The 19,711-nt window shown below is 43.6% G+C and overlaps 1 protein-coding gene across 1 annotated transcript in view; it reads right to left on the bottom strand.

The window, feature by feature from the left end:
* APCDD1 (APC down-regulated 1) overlaps positions 1-19,711 on the bottom strand; it is a 93,997-nt gene that overhangs the window by 31,940 nt on the left and 42,346 nt on the right. The window contains 2 exon segments of the mRNA XM_063923458.1: positions 2,943-3,471; positions 7,241-7,421. Of these exon segments, the coding sequence (XP_063779528.1) occupies positions 2,943-3,471; positions 7,241-7,421 (710 nt within the window).

Below are 19,711 nucleotides of genomic sequence, written 5' to 3'. Positions count from 1 at the left end.
TGCCCTTTATTTTTCACATATTCATATGGTTTACTAATACAGGTTGAGTATCCCATATCCAAATATTCCGAAATACGGACTTTTTTGAGTGAGAGTGAGATAGTGAAACCTTTGTTTTCTGATGGCTCAATGTACACAAATTTTGTTTACCTGCGGAGCCCGCTATTCCCCATGGTCCTGACGGAGTCCCAGCATCCACTAGGACGTTAGAGAAATTGTATTAAATGACCTTCAGGCTGTGTGTATAAGGTGTATATGAAACATAAATGAATTGTGTGAATGTACACATACTTTGTTTAATGCACAAAGTTATAAAAAATATTGGGTAAAATGACCTTCAGGCTGTGTGTATACGGTGTATATGAAACATAAATGAATTTTGTGAATGTAAACACACTTTGTTTAATGCACAAAGTTATAAAAAATATTGGCTAAAATTGGCTAAAATGACCTTCAGGCTGTGTGTATAAGTAACATAAATGCATTCTGTGCTTAGACTTAGGTCCCATCACCATGATATCTCATTATGGTATGCAATTATTCCAAAATACGGAAAAATCCCATATCCAAAATACCTCTGGTCCCAAGCATTTTGGATAAGGGATACTCAACCTGTATCATCTTGGCCCAAAAGAAAATCAGACTAACATCTTTGCAGTGATCTTAACACTCAAATCAGTGGTTCGCAAACTTTTTTGAGTCATGGCACCCTAAATTATCAGCATTTCACAGCACCCCTAGCCCAATAGTTTCTTACTGAGAAAGTGTGCAAAAAAAGATTCAAATCAAGTAAATTGAGTTTATATGTGGTCCTAAGGATCAGTTATGTGTTGGTGGGCAGGGTTGTGATTTTCTTTGTCCACATATTTTATGTTTGATAGCAATCTGCACTGGTTTTACCTACAACAATTGAACATAAATAATTTAATTTGGATCTAAATCACCAACCTGTGGCACCCCTGCAAGAGCCTCACGGCACCTAGTTTAGGAACCACTGCCTGAAGTGTTACAATTTGGCCTTGTTTTAGGGTACAAGCACATATATTTTATGAAAACTCACTCCATCTGGATCATTACTGAAAAATATGTTACATATATTCCAGAGGATCATCACTTCAGTAATTCTAAATTAGGAACACAAGGCTCATGTCAAATTGATACGGTAGAAGTGTGGCGTTAGATGATACAAAGATGATACAAAGTTCATACAGCCAGTTTGCTCCCTATGTAGTCATATTGTTCCATTCTATACTGCTTTGAGATGCTATCTGCTACTACGTGATCTTATATTGTACTATACCTTATTCAACCAAATATAATCTATAGGCAGCCCTAGGGAGGAATTCAATCATTTTTGGGGTGCAAAAAAGGGACATTTTTGCGAATTTTTGGACTTTTTTGTGATTTTTTTTCAGGCCATTCATATAGAGACAGTTTTCTTCTGCCTGAAAAATCTGTTTTCTGGCGAAAACGCATAGAATCGCGGACACTGACCTATATGTTTTCACTTATGACTTCCTGAAAACAGGTTAATTATCTGGGATTTTTTTCTTGGAGCATGCGGAGGTCCTGAAATACATTCCCAGATAAAAGCTACTGGCGGCCGTGCATCGGTGCTAATTGGATAGCGGGGGTGGGGTGGGGGGGTGTTTCGGGGGGAGGCGGTAAATTATCCCGTGGTAAGTTAGCGCAACAATTGATCTCCCCCTTACACTGTTCTGTAATTGCTGCGCAACTCTGTATTGTATTGTTAAGCTATGTTCTACCTGATGTATCGTTTACATTTTTTGCTAGAATATGCTGTGAATCATATTTTGCCTTGTAAATTCCTGCAACATTATATACATTGCTATTGTGTTCTAAACTGCTCTAGAAATTCTAAATATCTGAATTAAAGTGCAAACATGTGTCACTGTGAATCATTACTTGAACACAATGTAGTATTTACTGCTTCAGAAGAGAATGGGGTCATCTTTCTTAGACTAGGGTTACCAGCTGGCCTATAATTTTCCAGCCTAGACAGTAAAATGAACTCTGTGATAATGGGGGAGTTTTATCATACCTTCTAAAAAGTACAAATGGTGATATCATCCATAGCTAGCAACCAGATTCTACCTATCATTTATCTAATGGGCCCTACACATTGTGCGATCCGCCGCCAGCGGATATGGTCGACGGTTGACCCGGCGGTGGGGGGGGCAGTGAAGTTTCTTCACTCCCCCCATCACCCGGCTCCATAGCAGTGCAGGCAAATATGGACGAGATCGTCCATATTGACCTGCAAGCACAAGCGACGGGGTAACAGCGATGAACAAGCGCGGGGCCGCACATCGTTCATCGCTGGTGCCTCCACACTCAAAGATATGAACGGTATCTCGTTCATTAATGAACGAGATCGTTCATATCTTTGAGTATTATCGCCCAGTGTGTAGGGCCCATAATAATTTCAGCAATATTTTGCCCTTTGTTAATGTATAAAAAAAATCTCCCCCCTTTTGAGTAATAGGGCAGAAACATAATAAATACGGAAACCTATAATTGTGCTCCCGAAAAGGTGACAGTTGTCTAGATCAGGGGTGTCCAAACTCTACGATAAGAGCTCACATTTTCCAGACCACATACTGTAGCAAGTGCATAGGTGCATTCACACCTGACACATTCTAAAGATCTACAGGTCGTCTGGAAAACATGAACTGTTAGGGGGTCATCGAGGGCCAAGTTTGGAAACCCTTGGTACAGATTATTAATACAGGTGTCCGGCTATTGACAGAAACAGGACCTTAAGTACGGAATACATGCAGCCTCTTAAAATTGGTATCCAATATATACATATATTTTGTTAGATTAAAAGTTCAAGCAATCTACAGTTTCAGAACACAATGGAATATTACTTTGTTAAAATGATGGTGTATTTTAGATAATGAAACAGTGTTTATTTATACCTTGGAATTCTGTAGAGGCGGCTGATAGCTAGATGGCCTATAATACATTCTTTGGGTGACGTCAGTGTGAATATCCCCTAGGAAGAGCTCCTCTACTAAGTGATCCAAGTTGTGATGGAGGTATTGCTTTTCCACACGGATTAGCTGAAGCTCATGCATTGCAAAGTTAAGAACCTCTAGACATCTGCAACTGTTGTTTTCTTTCCACAAATCATAACGGACATCTATCTTCCAGGGCTTGTCTTCAGGCACAAAGCCAGGACACGATTGGTTCACCAACAAAGTGAGTTTTTCCGCCATACTTTCAGTGTGAGGTACCACTTGAACACTATGCAGCTGGTAATCAGACTCTGTACCCCCACGAATGATCCAGGATGCCTGGCGGAGTCTAATTTTTCCATGAATAACCAGAGTGTAGGTAGGATTTGTACAATGGTTTCCTCTATAATAGAACTGGTAGGCTTTGAATGTGTTGTTATAAAACTTGTAGGATCTTGTGATGAATTCCGGTCCAGACCGAACTTCACATCTATAATGTAAATACAATGTACAGTAAGTATACAGTAAGTATGTGACTGGAGTTCTAGTCAAAACATTTGTAATAGAAGTGAAAAAAATTCTAAAATGGATCATTTTCATTAGTCTAATGTAGATTTTTTTTTAAATATACTGTATATACTAAAATGAATCAGAAGTACATATGTGATTAAAGTTATAGCAACCAAGCATACATTTGCAGTCATTGTCTAACTTGCCCAATAAAGATAATATTTAACATCTGATTACTTGTAATGCTTTTAGTGCAGATATAAACCTTTTAGCAATATTTGTAAATAATCCTCACAGGGCTCTAACAGTTTTGCAACAGTTGTTCTGAAAAGTTTTCAATGATTATTCAATGATTATTGCATTAATAAGATAACAAATTAGTTGGTCTTCAAAAGGTGAAAACGAGAAAACAAGAGTATTAGCATGACAGGCTTCACGCTGTGAGAAAACTCAAAAATGCATACAGAACTATACTTGCCGACTATACAAAAGCCCCATCTGAGAGAGTCCTGGAGGGCGCAAATCATATCTGAGGTACGGATGGGGCATTGCGCCACAACCGCTTCATTGAGGCTCTGTCCCCTACCATTCTAAGTAATTATGCAGCAGGGGTGGAGCCACAATGATGCAATTTAATAAAAGCAACCCTGGACCCCCACTTCACTCTTGGGAGTCTAAGAGAACCTCTCATAATTTGTGACTCTCCCGAAAAGGAAAGTTGGCAAGCATTGATAGAAAATATTTGTGTATCTGCAAGAAATATTCCCAATTTATTTCCCCTTGTTTTCACTTCAAGACAGGTTTGTCCACTGTGTGGGTTGGACACATGAGGCCTTTCAAGGATTCTTTTCTTCCAGTCTTCTCAAAAGTTCAGTATACTATGATGGATGACAATCTATTATATAAAACGGAAAGGTGATAGAAATTATGTCATCATGTTTGTGCATGTGTGCACATCAAATATAGGGGCAGATGTATTAAACTGGAGAAGGCATAAGGAAGTGCTAAATCAGTGATAAGTGCAAGGTGATAAACGCACCAGCCAATCAGCTCCAATATGCAAATTGACAGTTAGGAGCTGACTGGCTAGTGCGTTTATCACCTTGCACTTATCACCTACCTTCTGCAGGCTTAATACATCTGCCCCATAACGTGTTGGGCAGGGGCAAATACAGAATTGTCAGCAGCCCATGAAGGATGCATAATCAGCAAGTAATAAATTATTGTGTGGTCCAGAGAATGTGCAGTTTATGTAATACAGTACTTCAGACACATGCAGGCCCAATGATCATGGTAAGCCACTTACCAGATTCTCTCTCTGGTGCTATGATTGAGCACTCAGATGTACAGTCTCTCACACAGCAGACTTGGTATGAAAATCTCATACCACTGAGCATGTACAGTAGCTCCATTCTGCCATTTATATTTCATATGGGGGCCGCTGGCCAGGTTATAGGGACGGAAGGTTTCTGGGCAAGTGGATGCCCTTCCTGCGTTTGCCTATGCAGGGTGTGTGCAGAGGGAGCTGGGGCCCACGCCAAATGCTCCCATCATGTTCATTAACTAGCATTTAATTGGATTCAGGTACACAAATGCATTACCTCACAATTGCCCTGATTTAAGCAGGATAGTCCACATTTGAGGGGATTGACATGCCTCCCAAGGATTTGTGTCCAGAAGAGATGAGAGATATGCCCTGATAGTGGGCAATACTTAAATGTCAGTACCAGTGGCAGATGCTTGCAGTAGTGACGGACATTTTTAGGAAGAGGCTTATTCTGATACTTGAAATAGGACTTGTACAGTACCTGAAATTGCCAGTTAGAAGCTGTTGCTGCCATTGGGCAGTCCACTGTTGGTTTCTATGGTTCAAATGTAGCGAAGAAATGTCATACTCACAACATGTCTGATAAGTAGATCTAATAGCCATGTCCTAGTCTTGTAACTGCTGGTTTAGGTACATGTCCTATTTTAATTATCATGAGTTATTCCAGTAGATTGTTGCATGCAGCATAATGATTATAATTACGAAAAAATGTATCCTATATAATAAAAGGCTAACACTGCTCCTCACCTCTATGAGGGGAATTAAAGTGTTTTGCGTGCCGGTGGCCTCTAGATGGCACCCGACAGAGCAATTGAATTGTTGCTCCATTCGGAAACGCACAGCTGCTGGTGCTGACATTACTGTTATGTTGTTCCATCTTTTAGATATTTTTTCACTGGAATCACCTTTTCATGCATAGTAAACCTCAATGGATATTTACACAACATCCACTGGTATAATTAGTGCTTTAAAATACATAAAATGAAAATATGTAAGTTAATACATATCTTTGCCATTAATACAGTATAATCTCACCTAGAAAATGCTATATATAGTAGACTAGAGAAAAAGAAATGTCTGCATCAAAGTAATACTATGGAAAAATGATCCAATGTTTATTTTCTATGGGTCTTTTTATGCCTTGTGGTTCACCATTTGTTCTATTGTGTCGTGTAACACTAAACTTTATAGCTTTTTCTCTGTTTCTCAACAGCGCTCAGAGCAATAATCTCAAGTCTTTCTGGGGACAACATCCATGTGTTTATATAGTCTGTAAGTCTAATGCCAGTAGCGGGGAGTGTGGCTTTTAATGAAAACCCCGATATGGTAATGGCCACCCAGCATAATAGATTGAGTTCTAGATTCTAAGTCTCTCAAAGAGCTCACTCGGACAACAAAATTAAAATACGTGAGTTACAGCTTCATAAGGTATAAATCTACTGGATACTAAATGTAAGTGTAAAAGAAACAGCAATAGCTTGCCAAGTACATCTAAGGCCAGACAGCAAGGAAACTCTAGACCGGTTTCCCTAGTGCGTCCTACGCCAGACCACAATGAAACAGGAGACTGCCTGTTGTGGCTGGAGGCTCCATCAGTTCATGAGTGGACACACATCTTCAAACCAGATTGAAAACTAAGACCTTATCATAGTTTATTGGAGGTTGGACTGCAGAGATCACAGGTTTGTCAGCAGCGGTCAACATGGCTCAGTGCAGATCTACTGTATGACTGAATTCTAAGCATGCTTGGAACTGTACAGTATCACCAACTCTCAGCCCCATCCTTCGGAGATATACTTAATTGCAACTGATAATAATCGAAGCCGGACTGAAAACATTGGTACATTTAATACAGTGCTAGTACTGAGTTCCAGACTCTTTTGGAGATGTACTAAGCAGTGAAAAGAGTGGAGAAGTGAGCCAGTGGAGAAGTTGCCCATGGCAACCAATCAGCATTGAAGTAACATTTATAATTTGCATACTATAAAATTATACAGAGCAGCTGAATGGTTGCCGTGGGCAACTTCTCCACTCTTATCACTGCTTAGTACATCTCCCCCTCATCAGTCCCTTACTTTAACAACTAACATTTTCTGTTATGTATATCTGCCAGTGTAAATCATTTCTCTCTTTAAATTACTGGTAGTAAACTAATATTTCTAAATGAAAGACATTATTTCTCCCTTTATATTTTTTTATACAGATGGGGGGAGCCATGGAGCTGTACAGCAATGGAAAATGCTGTTTGGCAGCAAATGTGACCTAAGGAATAATAGAATTACAGCATGCACATGGTGTCTGAAAGCCACAGCTATTTAATCTGGGTCCAGGATTAGTTCATATATCTTGCAGCAAAGGAAATTATGCATGTCATGAGTATAACCTGTAACACAACAAAACGGTAAAAACAAACAATCTTTACCCTGTAGAGACCCAATGTCCCTCAATATTCGGGGGCATCTGCACAGTGACTCTGGCTCCATTGTGGAGATGTTTCAGCATGTGATGGCACTGCGATTCTTTGTACGTCCTCCATGCAGTTTTCTCCAGAGATTTGGGATGTGACCTAGTGTCTGCTAATGGTACATGAGACCCATCCAAACCTGTTAGTAAGAGGTAAAAAACAAAACACAGTAAATCAGTAAATTAATTTATTCATATCCTAATAGTTCTACTACTTTAGATCTCTACTTAAACCACATACCTATCCTTCAATTATATTAACAATAGTTGTGTAAAAATGGGTCAAGGAAAGTTATTCTGCTATCTTAGGATCGTAGGAATGGCACTGTAAACCCAAAACAGTTGGCTTCTACTCCTAATAGATGGGATCCGGTCTCTAGGTCGACAAGACTTAGGTCGACACTGTCTAGGTCGACATGACAAAAGATCGACATGAGTTTTTCACATTTTTTTTTGAACTTTTTCACACTTTACGATCCACGTGTACTACAATTGGGAACGGTAACCTGTGCCGAGCGCAGCTGTAGCGGAGCGGGGCACCTTGCCCGAAGCATGGCGAGCGAAGCGAGGGGAAACGGTGCACTAATTGGGGTTCCCGGTCACTCTACGAAGAAAACGACACAAAAAAGAAGAAAGAAAAAACTCATGTCGACCTTTTTTCATGTCAACCTAGAAACCATGTCGACCTACTTACTGTCGACCAACATTGGTCGACCTAGACACTGTCGACCTAAGTCTGTTCTATCTAACATACCACACCCCTAATAGATAATGTGACTACATTCAAGGGCTGGGACTTCTCTAGGGCTCAGTCTTCTGCTGACTAAGCTATAGTAATACTACTAGGAAATTATATGTAAGCCGGTGCTAACCGGCTCTGTGAGATCATACCGGAGAAGTATTGCTTCCAGAAAACCAATGGTGTAGTTGGGCTGTACATTATGTTCCATGGGATGTAGCATGCTTGTCAACAATCAAAATGTTGACAAGTTTTAAGGGGACTCCAGCAAACAGGCGCTGCAACGTCAGGTAGTGTAAACCGCTACTTACGTTATTTAATACCTGTCGGCAGTACAGCTGTAATCATTATGCATTACCATCATTTTTACAAATGCAGACGTAACCTCACATTTGCGCCATATGAAGCATGATTCCAGTGCTGTGCTCTTTTTCCTCGACTTTGCTATTTTTTCCTCCATTTTGTTTCTTTGTCCTCAATTTTACATTTGCATATAGGGACTGATTTCCAGTTGGGAGTAAAGCAAAAAAGAGCAAGTAATTGTGCCCGGGCAAAACCATGCTACACCACAGGTGGAGAAGATTTACAATGTGCAGAGAGATTAAGATGAGAAAGGGGCGTGTCCTAGCTCAAATCTATATTGCAGTGTAAAAATAAAAGCTGCACTTCCCCATTCTGTACTAGGTACTTAGGTTTACTTGTTAGGCGCAAAGGAATACGTTGTACTATATAAAGGAACGGTTAATAAATAATGAAATAAATAAAATATATAGTCACAGATAAAACAGAACCATGCATGGCCCTACACACACTGCATTTTTTATTTTATTTTTTTATTTAGTATTTTACTTTGCTTTTTAGTGTACTAGGGATTACTATTTTTGCACCAAAGGACCCGGTATAAAATCACGGATTAAGTGTCATGTACAGTACTAGGCAGTTAGGATTGGCATTTTGGTGCTGCTAAATTGCAAAGTCCGTGGTGCACGAAACGGGGCTTTATGGTGCAATTTCAGGATGTGTGTATGTTGTTACACATGTATACTACTAGTGTGAGTAAAAGGCTTACAGTGGCATTTTACATTTGCAGACAGCGCTACGCCTGCCTATCAGAGTCCACATGCTGCTTGTTGACAAGCTGTGTGTATCATGTGTTATATCACCATCGATGTTAAAGATGTCCTTCTCTTTATGGTTCCCTAGAACAGAGTATAATCACCAATAACTATACTTCAGTCAAATAGTATCAAAATGTAAGCACTTTTTTCATAAATGCATTCCGCGCACTTACTGAATAAAGACAAATACCAAGCCTAACTCCAGAAGCTACAGCACCCTGATACAAGTATAATTAAGTGCAACTACTATTGCTACACTGTAAAGGGCCCCATACACTAATGCGACATGTCGGACCCTCATGTCGCAGGCGATCACCACGGCAGCCTCCCGGGCTGCAGGATTGCATAAGATACATCGTATGCGGTCCTTTTGCTTACGATGTATCTTGTACGATCCCAGCCATGCCTGCGGGGTCCGACATATCACGAGTGCAGCACAGTCAATCTAGAGGAGCCGATGCTCACGGGACCGCGCATCGGATCGGATGTAAAACACATCCAAAATTCCTGATTTCATCCGATATATCGGCCCGAATAGCTGAAATCATGCATTATCGTTTTAGTGTATGGGGCCCTTAAGACACTGCATTTGATTTTCCTGATGAACCAAAGCAGATTCCTAACAATATAAAATAAGAATTTACTTACCGATAATTCTATTTCTCGTAGTCCGTAGTGGATGCTGGGGACTCCGTCAGGACCATGGGGTTTAGCGGCTCCGCAGGAGACAGGGCACAATAATAAAAGCTTTAGGATCAGGTGGTGTGCACTGGCTCCTCCCCCTATGACCCTCCTCCAAGCCTCAGTTAGGATACTGTGCCCGGACGAGCGTGCATAATAAGGAAGGATATTGAATCCCGGGTAAGACTCATACCAGCCACACCAATCACACCGTACAACCTGTGATCTGAACCCAGTTAACAGTATGATAACAACGAAGGAGCCTCTGAAAAGATGGCTCACAACAAGAATAACCCGATTTTTGTAACAATAACTATGTACAAGTATTGCAGACAATCCGCACTTGGGATGGGCGCCCAGCATCCACTACGGACTACGAGAAATAGAATTATCGGTAAGTAAATTCTTATTTTCTCTAACGTCCTAAGTGGATGCTGGGGACTCCGTCAGGACCATGGGGATTATACCAAAGCTCCCAAACGGGCGGGAGAGTGCGGATGACTCTGCAGCACCGAATGAGAGAACTCCAGGTCCTCCTCAGTCAGGGTGTGCCCCTGACCAAGTAGCAGCTCGGCAAAGTTGTAAAGCCGAGACCCCTCGGGCAGCCGCCCAAGATGAGCCCACTTCCTTGTGGAATGGGCTTTTACTGATTTTGGCTGTGGCAAGCCTGCCACAGAATGTGCAAGCTGAATTGTACTACAAATCCAGCGAGCAATCGTCTGCTTAGAAGCAGGAACACCCATCTTGTTGGGTGCATACAGGCTAAACAGCGAGTCAGATTTTCTGACTCCAGTCGTCCTGGAAACATATATTTTCAGGGCCCTGACAACGTCAAGTAACTTGGAGTCCTCCAAGTCCCTAGTAGCCGCAGGTACCACAATAGGTTGGTTCATGTGAAAAACAGAAAACACCTTAAGGAGAAATTGAGGACGAGTCCTCAATTCTGCCCTGTCAGAATGAAAAATTAAGTAAGGGCTTTTATATGATAAAGCCGCCCATTCTGACACACGCCTGGCTGAAGCCAGGGCTAATAGAATCTTCACCTTCCATGTGAAATATTTTAATTCCACAGTGGTGAGTGGATCAAACCAATGTGACTTTTAGGAAACTCAAAACAACATTGAGATCCCAAGGTGCCACTGGGGCACAAAAGGAGGCTGTATATGCAGTACCCCTTTTACAAACGTCTGAACTTCAGGCACCGATGCCAGTTCTTTCTGGAAGAAATTCGACAGGGTCGAAATTTGAACCTTAATGGACCCTAATTTTAGGCCCATAGACAGTCCTGTTTTCAGGAAATGTAGGAAACGACCCAGTTGGAATTCCTCTGTAGGGACCTTCTTGGCCTCACACCACGCAACATATTTTCGCCAAATGCGGTGAAAATGTTTTTGCGGTTACATCCTTCCTGGCTTCGACCAGGGTAGGGATGACTTCATCTGGAATGCCCTTTCAGGATCCGGCGTTCAACTGCCATGCCGTCAAACGCAGTCGCGGTAAGTCTTGGAACAGACAAGGCCCCTGCTGGAGCAGGTCCTTTCTTAAAGGTAGAGGCCACGGTTCTTCCGTGAGCATCTCTTGAAGTTCCGGGTACCAAGTCCTTCTTGACCCATCCGGAACCACGAGTATCGTTCTTACTCATCTCCTTCTTATGATTCTCAGTACTTTTGGTATGAGATGCATAGGAGGGAACACATACCCTGACTGGTACACCCACAGTGTTACCAGAGCGTCCACCGCTATTGCCTGAGGGTCCCTTGACCTGGCGCAATATTTGTCTAGTTTTTTGTTCAGGCGGGACGCCATCATGTCCACCTTTGGTTTTCCCAACGGTTTACAATCATGTGGAAGACTTCCCGCTGAAGTCCCCACTCTCCCGGGTGGAGGTTATGCCTGCTGAGGAAGTCTGCTTCCCAGTTTTCCACTCCCGGAATTAACACTGCTGAGAGTGTTATCACATGATTTTTCGCCCAGCGAAGAATCCTTGCAGTTTCTGCCATTTCCCTCCTGCTTCATGTGCCGCCCTGTCTGTTTACGTGGGCGACTGCCGTGATGTTGTCCCACTGGATCAATACCGGCTGACCTTGAAGCAGAGGTCTTGCTAAGCTTAGAGCCTTGTAAATTGCCCTTAGCTCCAGTATATTTATGTGGAGAGAAGTCTCCAGACTTGATCACACTCCCTGGAAATTTTTTCCTTGTGTGACTGCTCCCCAGCCACTCAGGCTGGCATCCGTGGTCACCAGGACCCAGTCCTGAATGTCGAATCTGCGGCCCTTTCATAGATGAGCACTCTGCAGCCACCGCAGAAGAAAACACCCTTGTCCTTGGAGACAGGGTTATCCGCTGATGCATCTGAAGATGCGATCCGGACCATTTTCCCAGCAGATTCCACTGAAAAGTTCTTGCGTGAAATCTACCGAATGGGATCGCTTTGTAAGAAACCACCATTTTTCACAGGACCCTTGTGCAATGATGCACTGACACTTTTCCTGGTTTTAGGAGGTTCCTGACTAGCTCGGATAACTCCCTGGCCTTCTTCTCCGGGAGAAAACATCCTTTTCTGGACTGTGTCCAGAATCATTCCTAGGAACATTAGACGTGTCGTCGGAAAAAGCTGCGATTTTGGAATATTTAGAATCCACTCGTGCTGTCGTAGAACTACTTGAGATAGTGCTACTCCGACCACCAACTGTTCTCTGGACCTTGCCCTTATCAGGAAAGCGTCCATATTTCTTTTAGGAAGAATCATCATTTCGGCCATTACCATGGTAAAGACCCGGGGTGCCGTGGACAATCCAAACGGCAGCTTCTGAACTGATAGTGACAGTTCTGTACCACGAACCTGAGATACCCTTGGTGAGAAGGGCAAAATTTGGACATGTAGGTAAGCGTCCCTGATATCCAGTGACACCATATCGTCCTGGTTCGCTATCACTGCTCTGAGTGACTCCATCTTGATTTGAACCCTTGTATGTAATTGTTCAAATCTTTTAGATCTCACCGAGCCGTTTGGCTTCAGTACCACAATATAGTGTGGAATAATACCCCTTCCCTTGTTGTAGGAGGGGTACTTTGATTATCACCTGCTGGGAATACAGCCTGTGAATTTTTTCCCAATACTGCCTCCCTGTCGGAGGGAGACGTTGGTAAAGCAGACTTCAGGAACTTGTGAGGGGAAGACGTCTCGAATTTCCAATGTACACCTGGGATACTACGTGTAGGATCCAGGAGTCCACTTGCGAGTGAGCCCACTGCGTGCTGAAACTCTTGAGATGACCCCCCACCGCACCTGAGTCCGCTTGTATGGCCCCAGCGTCATGCTGCGGACTTGGCAGAAGCTGTGGAGGACTTCTGTTCCTGGGAATGGGCTGCCTGCTGCAGTCTTCTTCCCTTTCCTCTAACCCTGGGCAGATATGACTGGCCTTTTGCCCGCCTGCCTTTATGGGTACGAAAGGACTGAGACTGAAAAGACTGTGTCCTTTTCTGCTGAGATGTGACTTGGGGTAACAAAAGTGGATTTTCCAGCTGTTGCCATGGCCACCAGGTCCGATGGACCGCCCCTTTATACGGCAATACTTCCATATGCCGTCTGGAATCTGCATCACCTGACCACTGTCGTGTCTATAAACATCGTCTGGCAGATATGGACATCACATCTACTCTTGATGCCAGAATGCAAATATCCCTCTGCGCATCTCGCATATATAGAAATGCATCCTTAAAATGCTCTATAGTCAATAAAATATTGTTCCTGTCAAGGGTATCAATATTTTCAGTCAGGAAATCCGACCAAGCCCCCCCAGCGCTGCACATCCAGGCTGAGGCGATTGCTGGTCGTAGTATAACACCAGTATGTGTGTATATACTTTTTAAGATATTTTTCAGCTTCCTATCAGCTGGCTCTTTGAGGGCGGCCGTATCTGGAGACGGTAACGCCACTTGTTTTTATAAGCGTGTGAGCGCCTTATCCACCCTAAGGTGTGTTTCCCAACTCGCCCTCACTTCTGGCGGGAAAGGGTATACCTCCAATAATTTTCTATCGGAGGAAACCCACGTATCATCACACACTTTAATTTATCTGATTCAGGAAAAACTACAAGTAGATTATTCCCACCCTACATAATACCCTTATTTGTGGTACTTGTAGTATCAGAAATATGTAACACCTCCTTCATTGCCCTTAACATGTAACGTGTGGCCCTAAAGGAAAATACGTTTGTTTCTTCACCGTCGACACTGAAGTCAGTGTCCGTGTCTGTGTCTGTGTCGACCAACTGAGGTAAATGGGCGTTTTTACAAGCCCCTGACGGTGTCTGAGACGCCTGGACAGGTACTAATTTGTTTGCCGGCCGTCTCATGTCGTCAACCGACCTTGCATCGTGTTGACATTATCACGTAATTCCTAAATAAGCCATCCATTCCGGTGTCGACTCCCTAGAGAGTGACATCACCAATACAGGCAATTTGCTCCGCCTCCTCACCAACATCGTCCTCCTACATGTCGACACACACGTACCGACACACAGCACACACACAGGGAATGCTCTGATAGAGGACAGGACCCCACTAGCCCTTTGGGGAGACAGAGGGAGAGTTTGCCAGCACACACCAAAAACGCTATAATTATACAGGGACAACCCTTTATACAAGTGTTTTCCCTTATAGCATTTTCACATATGTAATCATATCGCCAAATAAGTGCCCCCCCTCTCTGTTTTAACCCGGTTTCTGTAGTGCAGTGCAGGGGAGAGCCTGGGAGCCTTCCTCACAGCAGAGCTGAGCAGGAAAATGGCGCCGTGTGCTGAGGAGAATAGGCCCCGCCCCCTAAAACGGCGGGCTCTTCTCCCGGAGTTTGTGAGATCTGGCAGGGGTTAAATACATCCATATAGCCTCAAGGGCTATATGTGATGTATTTTAGCCATAAAAAAGGTAAAATACATTGCTGCCCAGGGCGCCCCCCCCAGCGCCCTGCACCCTCAGTGACCGCTGGTATGAAGTGTGCTGACAACAATGGCGCACAGCTGCAGTGCTGTGCGCTACCTTATGAAGACTGAAAGTCTTCTGCCGCCTGTTTCTGGACCTCTGGACCTCTTCAACTTCGGCATCTGCAAGGGGGGTCGGCGGCACGGCTCCGGGACGAACCCCAGGGTGAGACCTGTGTTCCGACTCCCTCTGGAGCTAATGGTGTCCAGTAGCCTAAGAAGCAAATCCATCCTGCACGCAGGTGAGTTTACTTCTCTCCCCTAAGTCCCTCGTAGCAGTGAGCCTGTTGCCAGCAGGACTCACTGAAAATAAAAAACCTAACTTAAACTTTTATTCTAAGCAGCTCAGGAGAGCCACCTAGATTGCACCCTTCTCGGCCGGGCACAAAAATCTAACTGAGGCTTGGAGGAGGGTCATAGGGGGAGGAGCCAGTGCACACCACCTGATCCTAAAGCTTTTATTATTGTGCCCTGTCTCCTGCGGAGCCGCTAAACCCCATGGTCCTGACGGAGTCCCCAGCATCCACTTAGGACGTTAGAGAAATATAAATATTTAAAGTGACTACAAGAACGTGCCAATCATCTGGGAATCAGCTATGCAACGATGGCAAATAGTATTATTATTATATGTACACCATCCATGATGTGGGCAGTCTGTCACTTTCATGTGACCCTGTTACCTGCAGGCAGAAACATCCATTCTGTGGGCCTAACCTTTATGCAGCCTATCAGTTTGCTGGGAACTCATGATGTCACAAAAGCACTAAAGCCTGACTTGACATATTTAGGAGTACTAATTAATTGATAAATATTTGTTAAATTAAAAATGACTACAGCCATCCAGTGGGTGCCTGATCTTTTTTCATCTTTAATATATATTTAAAGGGTCATTCCACATCAGAGCACCCCAAAAAAAAAAAAAAATTAAATATCTACCACCCATCTCAGATTTTTGGCACCCCACACCTCAGACACACTCCGACCCTATTACAGATGCCCCAGGATGTAAATATATTAACTGACTGTTAGTTTCCGGAATATAGATTTTACTATGTATTAAACCATTTACTAATAACAGCGTATTAATTCCAAATTTATTTGAAGTATCAAGTATTTATTAAGGAATCACCATGAAATTTGGGTCAACTTCATTATTTTTTCCCCACTATGAAACAGAACACCATGCTGATTTTTTTTGTGGTAGTAATGTATGCCTTTATTAAACACCTAAAAAAATTGGGATATCTAATTTTGATTTAACCTAGCATTTTTAATTCTGTTCCAAAAGCTTGCATTTTTGCTGTAACTCAAAACATAAGGCAGATAAAGTAATTTGGTTTACATTTTTTGATTCAGGAGTAAAAATTACATTAGGGATCCAAATTTCATGATAATTGCTTAATAAACACCTGTGAAACTTCAATAAAACTGGTATAAATAAGCCGCGATTAGTAAATAAATTAATACATTAAAAAATCAATATTTCGGAAACTAACAAACAGTCAGTCAAGATATTTGGCAGAAATAGTTTTTATTTGACATCCTCTATTCACTACAAAAAAATCATAAACATCTGAGATGGGTGGTGGACACGGGTTCAGTATGGTATGCCGGCGGTCGGGAGCCCGACCGCCGGCTTACCGACAGTGTGGCGAGCGCAAATGAGCCCCTTGCGGGCTCGCTGCGCTCACCACGCTACGGGCACGGTGGCGCACGCTATTTTATTCTCCCTCCAGGGGGGTCGTGGACCCCCACGAGGGAGAATAAGTGTTGGTATGCCGGCTGTCGGGATTCCGGCGCCGGTATACTGTGCACCGGGATCCCGTCAGTCGGCATACTGAAGACCACCCGGTGGACACATCTGGCTGAACTGATGTAGAATGACCCTAAAATAAATATATGCACTATTTGTTAATCCACTTCAATGTGGTCGATTTAATTACAGGTGAGCATGGTAACACCAACAATGGCAATATCAACTCACCCCAAGGGTGCAGATTTTTACTGTGTCACCCCGGTCTGTTTAGCCCTTCACCTTTTAGATTGTAAGCTCGCAAGAGCAGAGACTTCTTTCCTCATGTGCCTTTCCTTCTTTTACTTACAATATCTTATACTCAATACTCCCTTTGATTGCACCTAACACCTGGTTTTCTGTGTATACCTTGTGCTTGTCCTATATTAGCTCAAACTGAAGTGCTTTTTTCTTGTTTTGCTCATTTGTTTATGTACTCTGTAATGGGCACTGCGGACCCCTTGTGGTGCCATATAAATAAAAGATATTAATAATAATAAAGAGCTGCAAACAAAAATCAGTGAGTCTGGGCTACCGTGCACTCAGGGACGTAGCCAGAACTCTGTGGGCCCCATAGCAACATTTTGAAGGGGCCACCGTCCCAATGCTTCTAGAGAGACACTTCTCTGCAGCAGTTGTTAATTTTATGCCCTATAACAGTGCCCTAGTTATTTTCTGAACCATAGTAGAGCCTTATTTAATGTTATGCCCCATAGTAGTGCCCTAGTTTCTTTAATGAATCGCAGTAGTGCTTAAGTTCACCCTAGGGAGGTCAATCCCGGGATCGGCGGGATCCCGGGATTTGGGCCCAAAAATGCCGGGATTTGAATCCCGGGATTGGAGCATCCAATCCCGGGATTCACGGGATTACACTGCGCATGTGCGGGAGGGTGGGTGTAAGTAATACTACTTACTAATATTAGGCGGGCGGCAGCCATGAACAAGTTGAACGCGGCAGCACTTCAAATGTAGCGCCGGCCGCCAGCCAATCAGAGCTGGCGGACCGGCAGCCAATCAGGGAAGCTGCCGCAGCAGCGGCAGCCAATCAGGACCGACTGCTGCGGCCGCTTCCCTGATTGGCTGCCGGTCCACCAGGTCTGGTTGGCTGGAGGCCGGCGCTTCATTTGAAATGCTGCCGCGTTCAGTGTGTCCATGGTTGCCGCCTGCCTAATAGTAAGTAGTATTACTTACACCCACCCTCTCTCCCTCCGTGCAGTGCTCCCTACAGCCTTCCTCCCTCCCGCGCCGCTACCAGTACCAACCCTCCCTGCCGCGACCTACACCCTCCCTCCTGAGTCCTGCACCGCTACCTACACCCTCCCTACCTCCCGCACCGCTACCTACACCCTCCCTACCTCCCGCACCCTTTAAGGCTAATTGCAAACTTAGCTACTGTTAGCATGTGAACACATACGTGATGTATGTAACAGGTGAGATCGATTTTCCTGCATGACCTGTGTGGACATACTGTAGACTGTTGTTCTTAGATCCAGATGGCGTAAGCTACTGTACACACAACGCCGAGGGTCGCTGTCTCTTACCAGTTCAGTTGCACAATAAATGGACAGATTGCCTTCCGTTTCCTCTTCTTAGGCTGTAATGGGAATTTTATGTTTGGAGAAATTGGTTTCTAGTTCCCTACGTTGTTCCATATAAAGACCCTCCCTACCTCCCGCACCGCTACCTAGACCCTCCCTACCTCCCGCACCGCTACCTACACCCTCCCTACCTACTGAACCGCTACCTACACCCTCCCTACCTCCCGCACCACTACCTACACCCTCCCTACCTCCCGCACCACTACCTACACCCTCCCTCCAGCGCTGCTCCCTACAACTTCCACTGATCCCTACTGCACAATCCCGGGATTGACCATTTTTCAATCCCGAATCCCGGGATTGAAAAAACGGCCCGGGATTGGCCTCCCTAGTTCACCCTATGTCACATTTCAGAGCTGCAAGTACACATTATGCCGTACAGTACCCCCAATTCACATTATGATATATAGTGCTCCCTGTTCATATTGTGCCTCATTACAGTGCCCCGGTTCATATTATATAACATTAAAATGCCCTCCAGTTCATTTTATACTTCCCTACAATGAACAGGTCCAGGGGCATACCTAGATATATTGCAGGCCCCAAGGAAAAAGTTTGAAAGGACCTCTCCGTACCACCAAATGGTGAAAAATGTATATAACACAAGTAACTTTGACAGGGAAGGTGGCCCCTCTCAGCTCCGGGCCCTATAGTAGTTGCACTGCCTGAACCTATGGTAGTTACACCCTTGCGTGCACTTACTTGCTGGAAAAGCCAACTTGCTCCCCATTGCATTTATCCCTAGGTCAAAAACCAATGCTGGTATGCTAGATACTGTTGAAATCAAGAACATTTCTGAAAAACTGAAGCATATGAAAATGTCCTGTAACTCATAGCAACCAATGAGATATTTGCATTTGTTTTGTGTCTGAATGGTTGCTATGGGTCACAGCACATATGTAAACATTGTGCCACATTATCAAATAAGCTAATTCAATTGCACTGCTTAAGGCAAAAAAACCTAATCTCATAGGTTGCTATAGGTTACAGCACATTTTCATATGAACCAGTTTTTCAGCAATGTTTTTGATTTCAACAGTTTCTGGCATGCCAGCATTGGTTTAGGACATAGGGGTCAATGCAATTAGGATCACGTTTGCTCATCCAGAAAGTAAGCACGGATGGTGTAATGGTTAGCATTATTGCCTCACAGCACTGAGGTCATTGGTTCGATTAACACCATGGTCCTAACTGTGTGAAGTTTGTATATTCTCCCTGTGCCTGCAAGGATTTCCTCTGGGTACTCCGGTTTCTTCCCACAATCCAAAAATATACAGGTAGGTTAATTGGGTCCCAACAAAAAATGAACCCTTGTGTGTGTGCATATGTTTAGGGTAGACTAGATGGGCCAAGTGGTTCTTATCCGCCATCAAATGCTATGTACTTTTTGATATGCTTCAGAATCAATACTAAAAAATAAAAGATCTGCCCCCCCCCTTCAAAACATTACCTAATTCAAACCACTGTGCTTGTGTTCAAAACTCTGCTTCTAGTCCACAAGCCTCTAGTTGAATAGCCTT

Source organism: Pseudophryne corroboree, chromosome 5, assembly GCF_028390025.1.
Source record: "Pseudophryne corroboree isolate aPseCor3 chromosome 5, aPseCor3.hap2, whole genome shotgun sequence".
In the NCBI taxonomy this organism is placed as follows: domain Eukaryota; kingdom Metazoa; phylum Chordata; class Amphibia; order Anura; family Myobatrachidae; genus Pseudophryne; species Pseudophryne corroboree.
This window is presented reverse-complemented; position numbering and strand designations above follow the sequence as displayed.